Raw genomic sequence first — 12,775 nt, forward strand, 5'->3', positions numbered from 1 at the left:
ATGAATGTGAACACTGAGGCAGATTGTCAGTTTTGAGTGTTAGAGGTGAGTTTTCTGAGTCCATAAAGAGGCAGACATGTGTCCAGACTAAGGATGGTGGTATTGATTATCCTGAATACAAACACAAACTGGTGTTAACAACAGTCACAGACAAAATGAGGAGTACAAAACAGACTTCAGAGAACAACACTTAAACTTGGTAGAACCGGTGCTTGTATACTGCTTGGAGTGGTGGTATTAATCGTTGACAGCAGTTCAAGTGTAAATGTGATTTTAAAGTTCACATTTCTTACCATTGTTGTTATTGACCAACAGAGAATATTTACCATATTTTTTGTCGTTTTTAATCTTTTCTACTTCTAATATACAATTAAGTTAAATAAGACGTAATAGTCAGATTCAGCAAATAGAGACAAACTTTAATCTTCCTTTAAATCTTATAGCATCAAGTTTACCTCTTTTAAGTTCCTCGTACGTAACTTCAAGGTGTATTAAAACTTCATAATCCATTTTATCTGCATGCATTGCATATCATGGTTTCCCAGCTCTTTATTGAAGCTATAACGCTTATACATATTCAGACTGCATGTTTGTCATTTTAGATCATAACAAGGTCTTATAAGACATGTATTAAACTGAAAAACTGAAAATATATATAACATTTGCTCTATTAAACACAGTGTAGTTAGTAAAATAGTCAGGCCTGTAATATAAAGGTTAGAGTTCTCACTCTGACAACAGCAAGCTGCTCTATCCACATTGAAATTCCTTGGTGATGTCCACTCTGCACCATCAGCCTCTGTAGCTAAGCCTCAGGAATACCAACCAGCTGTCAGCCCTTACTCGCTCCCTCTCTCTTTCCCTCTGCCCTCTCTCATTTTCTCTCTCTCCGTATGCTCTCTCTTGTTGACAGCATCACCATTTTAATTCTGAGTGTGCAGGTTCTGTTTTTTTTCTACTTACTAGAGATGCATGGAGCAAGCAGCGAGGAGCCAGCACAGAGCAAAGGATCAGGGGTATGAATCTTAATGAAGAAGAAAGTATAGGGGGAGAGAGAGAGAGAGAGGAGGCCTGAGGAGAATCCACCCTTTCTCCCTCTTTCGCCCCTCTGTTTGTCCTCTCTCTCTCGCTCTCACTGACCCTCTCTCTCTCAGCTCGTCTGTGTTTACAGGATTTTTTTCCCTTTGATTCTGATTAATTAGCTGACGATGGACGACCAAAGACCTGAATGCTGCCTTGTTAAAGACAGAGGGAACAAGATGGAGTAGACGGACTCCTATTGCTGCACTTTTCTACATCACTACATCACTACATCACTACGTAGCAGTAGTACCACAGCCACAGGACTTGGAACGGAACCATGTTAGTATCCATTTTAACATGGGTGAACTTAAATATACGCCTCTGAATGTCATTATTGAGACAGCTCTTATTACTGTAACAGGAATCTGATTAATGGGAATCAGACCAAACAATGATATTCTACTTACTAGTCAGTGTTCAGCACCGTGTCAGTGTGGTGTAAAACTATAGTTCTCCCAATTTAGTGTTGAAGAATTTATGTGTCTCACACAGATCCCTGCACGGCCTCGACCTCATCCAACAGGTTAGAGATGAACGTGCACGTCAACTAGGAGCCAGGCCTCATCACCCCACCTCATCGGACTACATACATTGTGTTGGTCTCCAAACAAAAAGCCCAACTGACCACTGGTGAATTGCTTTCTTCACGTTTTCATCATTTAAAACCACCTTGAGACAATGTGTGAATGATCGAAGAAGCGACCAGATTAATATTATATATCTGTGTCATCCAACATGAGATTCACATTACACGTGATAATATACTACAGGGGTAAAGACTTCTAGCAGATAACCTCTATCTTCCAAATAAAACAAATAATCGCTGCATACCATACACACCCACACCCACACGCACACACACACACACACACACCCACACCCACACGCACACACACACACACACACACACACACACACACACACACACACACACACACACACACATCTCTCAGTTGACACAATATTTAATGTTTAGTCTTTTAACTTTTAACTTCTCTGCATCTTATCCTCTTCACATTCTGGCTTCACAGTGTTAATTTATTTATTTCCACCCAGGGACAGATCATCTGTTCAAGAAGCAGATTCTAGCTCCTGTGTTCACAGCTTGATGAAGTGTTACTCTCTGAATCTATGGAGAGCACAGGAGAGTGGTGTATTGGCTGTATAAATGGTGACATACAGTATATATATATGAACATGGAGTAGTGTTTGAGCGCTCTTACATTTGTGTTTGTGGGCTGAGTGCTTATCTTTGTTCGGATTGTTCACACAGAAAACCACGGCCACTCCACTTTGATATCCTCTCTGTCATATTCAGTGCTTGAAATGAGTCCTTATGTGGCAACACAAAGTCCTTCTCTCTGTTTTTTCCAAATTCTCTGGAGACCTCAAACCTTACTTTTACTCTTTCAGTTGCCATGGATACCTCCGGCAAGGCAGCTTATTGGAGGCAACAATAAACTTGACTCTTCTTCGAGATTTCGACAAATTTGCCTCCAAATTGACGATCTGAGCAAACTCCCTGTATCTTCTTTCACATGCTGACACACATCTGGTGATGCCCGCACACACACACACGTGGGTAAACTCTGTGGACTGACACTCGCACACAGCAGCAGTGAACGTTGACAGCGGAACGGAGATCAATGTAATCTCCTTCAGCACAATCCAAAGCCACTGTCATCATCTATCTATCTATCCCAGTGGAACAGTTGAAATGTGTGAAATCAATTCTGCATTCAATTAAGGAGCAGCCAGCCACAGCAGTCTGGCTACAGAGGTGACCCCGAGTGCTCCTACGTGCTCCTTGGTGGAGGCCTGCTCCGGTTAATAGCCTGGTCTCCATCAAAACATCATTGAGGGCTTGTTGCAGCACTGTACCTACATGGGCCAACACAGGAGGGTACATGTGTGACTGAAATCCTTGGTCTGATCAATTGGTTCAGATGAAGAATCTCTGTGCTGCACATTTAAAGACATAGGTTGTCATTTTAGGCAATAAAACTATTTTGATTTCTTATCCGGATGTAGATGGGAGCATTGTTGCCACTCTCATGTGTGTGCAGTTAAAGTCCATACAGTGTCCTAAGTTAATAAAATCTACCAACCAGCATCTCTAAAAATCATTTATAAACATGAAGTGTCTCATTGGTTTAATCCTCACAGAAGCCAGAGTGTGAAAACAACAAACTGTGGTTTCAAACTGTGGTTTTCTAGTGGGGGATTTCTTGGCCGTCAAAGGATGAAATAGTACCAACTCATTACACAACCACAAAGAGTCATTTTAGGATGACTCTTTAAATGTCTAATCTCAGTATCTCAAAGTCATTTATAAAAGATTTTTAGAAACAACCTTGTTTATTGAGTTTCTAATTTTACATCAGTATGTTTTAGGGAAACCCATTTAGTGACTTTTATTATCTTGTATATGGTTTAATAATGTGCTTATCTTTGTCTCACGTAAAGTTTCATGGTCAAAAATAGACATGCGGCTCACAAAACTGCAATGACTTATAGTGTCAAAGCCATTTTTGAAAACTCCTGATCAAGTTTCTCTCACTGTGTACTTCTTAAAAACTTTATTAACTGACAAATAACGTTAGGAACAAACCAGTACTGATAACAACAATGAGAATTATGAATATGAAAGAATAAATACATAAAGCACACAAATAATGAAAATATCCTAAATATGTTGACCATTTAAATAAAAACAATAATGCAAACTAAATAAAATCCAAATAATTTGACTTCTATAGGTTCTCTCACTCATATTGGTTGTAACTGTTTAAACATGATTATCATCACAGAAGTTCATTCATGATTCTGTGTTTCTTCATTTGGGGCCTTGTTATTTTGGGTTTATCCTTGGATCAGTAAAAGTTTAGTCATTTCCAAAGGAAATGTTATTCATTCCACATGATCAAATAAATTTACCAGAAAATATTTCAGTTAATGTTTACTCCCAGATGTTTGCTCCCAGAAAATGATGAATGGTTAACAAAGAAAACATTTGAGATGACTCTGTTTGATGCACTGACGTGAAATTAAGAGACATTTCTTAAACCAGGTCTTTTATACTGGCAGACCTCTGGTGCTATTTCTTTCTTCTACTCTGATGTTTTACTAAAGTGTGTGTTTTTTAACATAAGATCATACTTCTTCTCGTTTGCTGTAGAAATACAGTAGAAAAAGTCCCAAATAGAAAAAAAAGATTCATCCAGATTCAGCGTAAAGAGTATAAGAACTTAAATAAAACAAACCATCTGTACAAACATGCACAGAGATGAGTCATTTGTGCATTAATGCTGCATTTACTGCACAAGCATGAGGGATGCTATGAAAACGCCTACTTCTCCCACTACAAGATGTAAGCCACCTCATTTTAATGCATCTAATCCAGTGCAGTGCTTTATCATTTCACATGCAGAAGGGATTTTCTCTCATTTAGAAAGAATATTGTTAATGGTGATTTAAGAGCCTCCTTCCTGAGACTTGCATGAAGGGTTAGAACGGGATCATAAGAGCAGACTCCTTGTCCAACAACATGTTTAAACCCAACACAGGTTTGATCTTAAAGCTCCACTGTGTTATTTCAGATCACCTGGCAGCTGAGGCAGTCTCCCATTGCTTATATACTTTTCAATAACTGCCCTGCATAGTGTTGACTGAACTACCAAAGGTATTATGATGAGATTTTGACACAGGGCAGATTTTGACACCCTCAGAAAGAGAGGGCCTCAGGTAAAAATGTAGAAGCCACATTAAACTCATCCCTTCTATCGTGTATGTTAGTGAATAAGATATTACCAACAGATTTGGTCTTTCTAATGTGTGTGTGTGTGTGTGTGTGTGTGTGTGCTACAGACAGGTATAGCTGTGTACAGTATTTAACTTTAACAGGGGTGATCCTATGCTAAACGTCGTGGCGCCACCTAGAGGCTCAGCAGAGTACTGTTTGTTAATATTCAGCCTCAAATTGTCGAATTTTAGCAAAATAATAGAATCCAGTTGATGTTTATTAATCCGTGGAATTTAAATGATTTGTTAAATTTTGAAGTTTAACACTCGGTTTCACTTTTGTAAATCCAGGTGGGAACATTCCCTGCCCTGGGAACTATTTTCGCTTGGCCTTTCCCCCCGGAAGTGTGAGTGGTTGCACATGTACCGAGAATCGCTGTCGGCACGCCATTGTGGACCACAGTTACTTTCACAGTACTGACTCCGCAGTCCGTGTAAGCTTTTATTGTTGAATTGTCCCGTGTAAAGCGACTGCAGACGAAACTGTCCCACGATGGCTACGGACTCCTGGGCCCAGGCGGTGGACGAACAAGAAGCCGCGGCGGAATCGGTAAATCGCAACTTACGCAACACAAGCTAACGTGTTGTTAGCTGCTCGGAGGATGCTCTGGCCTGTTCTGACACAGTGTTGACGAAAACCTATCGCTTAACTTTACATTCGACGTTTGAAAATGTGTCATTCAAACACTACCAGTGAAGAGACGTGGCCCCATGGCTGTTCGTCTCGGTTTTGTTTTTATTGAAATGAAACCGAAACTACCGGCGGGTCCCGGTTTGGCTACAAAGCTACAACAAGTTAGCTAGAGCCGAAATGCTGCGTGTTCAACGAGTTACTAGCGTTAGCACGTAGATGGCTAACAAGTTACTGATGCAAAATAGCTCCGCTGAACGTGTTGGGGTCCTGACTTGGTCCCAGTCAGTGTCTCATGTTAATCACCAGAGACACAGACTAAACCTAACTTTCTGATGTGCCTCCTTTCAGATCGGTAACCTTCATATTAAAGAGAAACCAGAAGAAAATGGTGAGTGCACATAGCTGCAATACGTGTTAGACTCAATGGTAAGAGACGTGCTTGTCCCATCCGCTGATTCAAGTGCAAATCTAAGTGTCGTTTCTAAACATTGCAGGCACCACTGCAAACGCAACAGACTCGAGCACTGCAGCTGCGAAGTCAGAAGGTGAAGGAGAGAACAAGTCAACAGACGACGATGACAAAGGTAAGAGATTATTTATTATCATTGTCTACACGTCGCCAAACATATTAATCCTCAGGTGAATCTGTCTGACCCTCCAAGGTGCTCTCTAGAGTCGTTAAAGTTATTGTAACTTTTTTTTTCAGATGACAAAGCAGCACAATCGTTGTTGAACAAGCTGATCAGGAGTAATCTTGTCAACAATACAAATCAAGTGGAAGTTCTTCAGAAAGATCCGAACTCTCCACTCTACTCTGTCAAGTCTTTTGAGGAGTTGCGTCTGTAAGTTTATCTTGTATGTTTCTAAATTATATGATTGAGTATTGTTGTGGTTATCACTCTTACCTCGCTAATAATTCCAGAAATCTGAACTCCAAACCAAAAGTCTGGCTGGCGCTTGCATATCTAGAGAATCATTAATCTCAACAGCTCCACTCTTGACATGTGTATTGTTAAGGGCCCATGGAAGTGCTGTGTCAAATTTGGTGCAATTTAGACAAGTGATACCTTCAATATTAATAAACTTTGAATAAACAGACAACAAGGGCTCTGTAGTGGCGGTGGCTGAGGCTTACCAAGGCAAGTGAAGTAGTTGATCACGACAACTGAGTGTTGGCAACTGAGTCAAGCTTCACTGATCCTGGAATAAACAGGTCACCAGCTCTTAATGCAGCCGCAATGACGCAGCTTCGGGGTTCTGTGGACTGAGTTCTGCAGGTGGTGTTTATTGGCAGCAGCTGAATCACTGCTGGTCATTTTTACAGTTTCAGAAAGAAAGCAGCAACCAGACCATTCAAACGTGCAGGTTCAGAACAGCCACTACACTCCTTATTGTTAGTTTGTCAGCATTCATGCTTTGAATTTTTGACCCTTGCACTTAGTTAGAAAGTGTAGTGTTCACACCCTCCCATAAATGTGTATACAAAGACTCTGCTGAAGATGTGACTGTTGTCTTTTGTGTGTAGCAAACCTCAGCTGCTTCAGGGCGTGTACGGCATGGGTTTCAATCGGCCATCTAAAATCCAGGAAACTGCCTTACCTATGATGCTGGCTGAACCGTGAGTACCCCAAACAAAGTATTATGTGATTTTATACTCACTGAAATCTCTCACACTGAGTAGGTTTGATATAACTTAAATAATTTAAATATCATTGCGCTTTTATGTCAAGAAAGGTGATGAGGCCAAAAACAATTTGACCACCAGTGTGTGTGATCTAATTCCCCATTTCCTCCAGTCCACAGAATCTCATTGCCCAGTCGCAGTCGGGAACAGGGAAAACAGCTGCCTTTGTCCTGGCCATGCTCAGTCATGTCGACCCAAACAACAGATATCCCCAGGTTAGTACTCACATCTCTCACTGTTTTAGAAAGTCTCAAATTGTAATCTAATGTTCCTTGATTTATAAATATGAGTATTTTGATGTATTTGCTTTTCAAGCCCTCTTTTCTATTGATTTAATTCTGTCTTCCACAATATTTATTTAATGCTAATGACATGTTGATCACTTGAAATTAATGAGTATTTATTCTGGTCCTCATGTAATTTTCCCCATCAGTGCCTGTGTGTGTCACCAACCTATGAACTGGCCCTTCAGACTGGTAAGGTGATTGAGCAGATGGGCAAACATTATCCTGAGGTCAAACTGGTCTACGCCATCAGAGGAAATAAATGTAAGGCTTCGCTGTTTTTTTGCAGTGCCTGTGTGCAATGATTGAAATGGTCCTTTTGATGAAAACATACATTCATGCACCTGAGAGATATCTTTGTGTCTTAGTAATGTTCTTGTTTCTTGTGAATGTTGCAGTGCAGCGTGGCATGAAGTTGCAGGAACAGATAGTTATTGGCACACCTGGTACGATGCTGGACTGGTGCAGTAAGTTCAAGTTTATAGACCCCAAGAAGATCATGGTGTTTGTGCTGGACGAGGCTGACGTCATGATCGCCACACAGGGTCACCAGGACCAGAGTATCCGCATACAGAGGTGAGTTGAAATTAATTGAAATTAAAATACTCAATTGTGAAAAGCTAGAAAAATTGCACAAGCCTATGTACAGTGTAATGAAACCATGATGAATGTATTCTTATCTATCAACAGTTATATCTTCTTATCTTGTAAATAAATATTTACTGATCTGTTGTCTCCTCTCTTCCCTGCCACACAGGATGCTGCCTAAAAACTGCCAAATGTTGCTGTTTTCAGCCACATTTGAAGAAACAGTGTGGAATTTCGCCCAGCGCATTGTGCCTGACCCCAATATCATCAAACTGAAGAGAGAGGAGGAGACGCTGGACACCATCAAACAGTACTATGTGTTGTGCAACTGCAAAGAAGAGAAGTTCCAAGCCCTCTGTAACATCTACGGAGCCATCACTATTGCCCAGGCCATGATCTTCTGCCATGTGAGTTTGACCCTGGTGTTTTATTCCAATCAACCAGGGAGACAGTTTTTTTCCTCCACTTGTATTTATAAGTTGAGTTTTGTCATACCTCCATGCTCGTAAGAGCTGAGGCCAGAGGCGTCATGTTTTCAAGTTACGTCATCTGTCTGTTCCATTTTCTTGAACACGATATCTTTTTTAGTAACAAACCTTCACCTCGGACCCAATGATGAACATAAAGGGTCTTGGTGGTCAAAGATGATATCACCGTTATCACAAAACCATTTTTTTTTTTAAATTGTTGCTTTTTCACTGTTTGACAAATTAAAAAAATGCTTGCCTGCTTCACTCTTTCTGTAAACCAGCTGCTATTGCCAAGTTATTTTTTTCACATTTTGTCCTTTGCTACACATGAACCTAGGTGGCTGTTAAATAAGCAACAAACTCTACTCTCTGTGTGATTCAGACTAGGAAGACTGCTGGCTGGCTGGCAGGCGAGCTGTCTAGAGAAGGCCACCAGGTGGCGCTGCTCAGTGGGGAAATGCAGGTTGAGCAGAGGGCTGCTGTCATTGATCGCTTCAGGGATGGCAAGGAGAAGGTCCTGGTTACAACTAACGTTTGTGCTCGAGGTAAGGACCATGTGGTCATGACTTTAATTTGACTGTCACATGTATATTCTCTGTGACCAACTGACTGGAGAGTGAGTACAGTCTTAAGAATTTCTTTGGTAAACACCATGGAACTGTGTGCTTCTATTCTATAGGGTTTCTATTGCAAAGCTTTACCTTTATTCCAGAAGTGGATCGGTCCAAGTCCTGCTTATTATTTGTCCTTTGCCTGAAATTATGAGCCGGTGTTTAAATTGAATATTTCTGCAATGTCATGTTTACTTGTGATATTAAAACACATGCTTTGTCGGCATATGCCAATTCACTCATTGTCTACTGACCGCTTTGCCGATGGAGGGGTGGGTGAAGTGTCCACATAACACTTTAGTGTCTCAGGGGTAAACAGCATTAGAGCAGAATCCAATTCAATTAAAGTAACTGGTGACCAAAGCTTCAGATCTAATAAAACAACAGAAAACATATAACATGCCTCCATACTGCTCGTGTGGTGTCATCCAAGTGTCCACAAGCCCAGGCATTCATATTCATCTCGTAACAAGGTCATTGACGCGATGTTTTAAGCCCAAATGTCCGCTGATATCTTTTGAGAGGTGCATTCAGGGACCGTCGGACGTGCTAACGTCTGCTAGCTTAGCTACTTATGGTGTAAATTATGTGGTTTCTAGTCGAATATGAATGTTAGGGCTCGTGGACACTTAAACGACAACACACGAGCAGTATGGAGGCATGTTATGTCTTTTCTGTTGTGTCTTTTACTTCAATTGTATTGGATTCTACTCTAATGCAGTTACATGCAGTAAGAGACTCCTAACGTGTTCTGTGGACTCTTCACCCAACTCTCCATCGGCAAAGTGGTGAGTAGATAATGAGTGAATTTTAATTTCTGGGTGAACTATCCCTTTAAGCAAAGACAAAGAATGGAGCCACGTCCGTTTTTCTGTTAGTGGAATTCTCAGTACTTTAACCTGAACTGTTATTGACAGTAGTGATTGATAATCTTTCGCCCTGCTTCTCTTACTTTTAGGCATTGATGTAGAGCAGGTTTCTGTGGTGATCAACTTTGACTTACCAGTGGACAAGGACGGTAACCCAGACAACGAGACCTACTTGCACAGGATTGGCCGCACAGGTCGATTTGGCAAACGGGGACTGGCGATCAACATGGTGGACAGCAAGATGAGCATGAACATCCTCAACAGGATCCAGGACCATTTCAGTAAGTTTGACAGCAGCTACTCAAACTTGTCCTTCTAATAACAATAGGTTAATGATGCAGTTTAGTTGTGGTGGAGTGTTCGTAAACTTGTAGAGATTATATAATTACATTAATTCTATAAGTATTATTCTTTGTCTGAAATGTATTTCTTCATTCATTTTTGCTGCCGATCATCCACATGCCAACCCTCTGTCTTCCATCGTCTTTCCTCCACAGATAAAAAAATTGAAAAACTAGACACAGACGATCTGGATGAAATTGAGAAAATCGCTGGCTAAAGGAAAGGGGTGCGCTCCCATGAAGGATGTCGACCCTAGCTCCCTCCCCCCCTCGCTCTCAAAGGACTGTGCACTCCTACAGTGTTTTATGCTTTTAATTTTTAGCTGTCGGAGGAATGAGCAAAACCACAAACACAGCATATGTTTACACGTGGAAATGCATCCTCTCAGACAACGTGTTTTGTACGTCTCTGGAACATACCCCATTTCACTCTTTGTACTGCTTTAAATAAAGTCTATGAGTTTATCGCTGTTTATAATGATACGCCACAAGCAGGAATAGTCGACTCTTTGACTGAACATAAGTGGATTAAAAAAACACTTCTTGGCTGTAGTGGTGGCATGATACAAGCTTTTCTATTAAAAAGGTTCACACAAAAAAAAAAACAGAATGGCGAATAGCCGTTTCTATGTGCCACAAAGTTTTCTTTGATTTTGAAAGAACAAAAATAAGACTGAATGTAACGATTTCATGTTCAACTCCTACAGCTTTTTATTGTGCTTTGTTATATCAACCAAAATCAGTACAAAGGGTGAAGTTGGGTATGTTGCTCCAAGTGGTAGTTAAATCAGTAAGATTACGTTATTGAGATGGTGATGGTTGAGTTTCAAGGGTCTATGCAAACTTATCAACCTGTGATAGTTCTTATCAAATACTATCAACCTGTATTCACATGACACAAATTATTCATGAATTAACCTCAGCTTTAGCATCAGGGTGTGTAGTCAAATGCCAAAAAAAGGCTGATAATACACTACTAACTCCAAGTCATGCACGTTCAGGTGTTTCTGTGTTTTCACCAGTAATCGATCATCAGCCAACCACAAATGTCACATGTGTTATTTTGTCATTTTTAAAAACTGTCACGGCCATTTACAAAGAACAGGCTCGGCTCCACTGCTGAGCGTTGAGCATTAGTCTTTTTTTTCCTTCATCTGTCTCGTAAAAAATTTTTTTAATTCCAAACGTGGCCGTCATGGCCTGATTTGTTCAGTTTCCTTTCGTCATTCACTGTCCCACAATCTCTTTTAATCAGGGTCTCCAGTTTGACTTGAGCTCAGCTACATTCTTCATCCAGGCTGTGCTGTTAATAAGGATTGAGTTAAAAGAAGATATATACGCAATGCCTTCCTCAAGTGCATTATATATACATATGATTTTGTTACTGATATTCTAAGACATCGGGCTTAATATTCTGACTAACACTTGAAATTTTGATGATATATTGAATTATGGGCGTCTTTAGGATGTGTGAATTATCTTTTTTGAAACCAAATGCTGAATTGACTTGAGGACCAGAGGACCTATGCCAATCAGATTCACTGTGTTGTTCCAACATGGTCGCAGGAATAGCAAACATGTACTTGTGTACATATTTAAAAATTTAGGCAGTGTGGCTGAATTATTGACGTTTGTCACTTCTAAGAAGTGCGACAACATTCCTCATGAGGTTCAATTTTAACAGACGCAGCACTTAGAAATACACAGAGCTTAAAATCAGTTAACCTTGCATCAGTGGGTGACTGGACGAAATTAAGGAAAACAGTGTGATGCCTGGTGTGTTTGATCGATTAGCTGGAACATTAAGGGCAGTGATTGGTCGGTCTGAACCTTCTGCAAACCTCATCTGGCTCCCACCGGCAACTTGCCGGCGGTAGTCCGGTTTTTAATGGACTGTTTACGGACAACGTGCTTAAAATCCCTCGACTCAGTGAGCAGATGCTGCCAAAAGTAAGAAGCATGCGAGTGTGCTGAAAATCCATCAGAATGCTCTGTGAAGACCTTTCGGGGTAAAAAAGCAGTGTATGCAGTTGTATTTGGACATTTGGATGTATACATTATCAGTGAGTGTGTGCGTGCACTTTGTCAATTTGTAATGTAACGCCACTGTATAAGAGCCATGGACACACAAAGCAGTTTTGAACTTAACACTCTTCTCCACATGTTGTATACTTTGTTTTGATGATTGTGAGAACGACAAAACCCAGTTCATACATACGCATACACACACACACACACACACACGAGTAATACTGCCTAACCAGGCTTAAAACACGTCTGTTTAAACCTGAAGGTCATGTGTAGACAATGATAGGTTCAAGGTGTGTGGTATTCTGTAAGTGAGCTGCATTCATGGACACAGTTATGTCTTCTTAATATGTTGAATTAAAGAACATATATAGATGTCCAT

At 40.5% G+C, this 12,775-nt stretch overlaps 1 protein-coding gene across 1 annotated transcript; it reads left to right on the forward strand.

Annotated features, from left to right (window-relative positions):
* The first annotated feature begins 5,192 nt into the window (after nt 1–5,192).
* On the forward strand, nt 5,193–12,772 carry LOC109629153 (ATP-dependent RNA helicase DDX19B). The gene is made up of 12 exons (XM_020086647.2): nt 5,193–5,434; nt 5,867–5,906; nt 6,013–6,102; nt 6,225–6,360; nt 7,044–7,136; nt 7,315–7,417; nt 7,636–7,750; nt 7,885–8,062; nt 8,244–8,481; nt 8,927–9,089; nt 10,114–10,305; nt 10,522–12,772. The coding sequence occupies exons 1-12, from the start codon at nt 5,378–5,380 to the stop codon at nt 10,581–10,583; spliced, it is 1,467 nt and encodes a 488-aa protein (XP_019942206.1). The 5' UTR covers nt 5,193–5,377; the 3' UTR covers nt 10,584–12,772.
* The last annotated feature ends 3 nt before the right edge of the window (nt 12,773–12,775 follow it).

The sequence above is a fragment of the Paralichthys olivaceus genome, chromosome 2, assembly GCF_024713975.1.
Source record: "Paralichthys olivaceus isolate ysfri-2021 chromosome 2, ASM2471397v2, whole genome shotgun sequence".
Classification (NCBI taxonomy): domain Eukaryota; kingdom Metazoa; phylum Chordata; class Actinopteri; order Pleuronectiformes; family Paralichthyidae; genus Paralichthys; species Paralichthys olivaceus.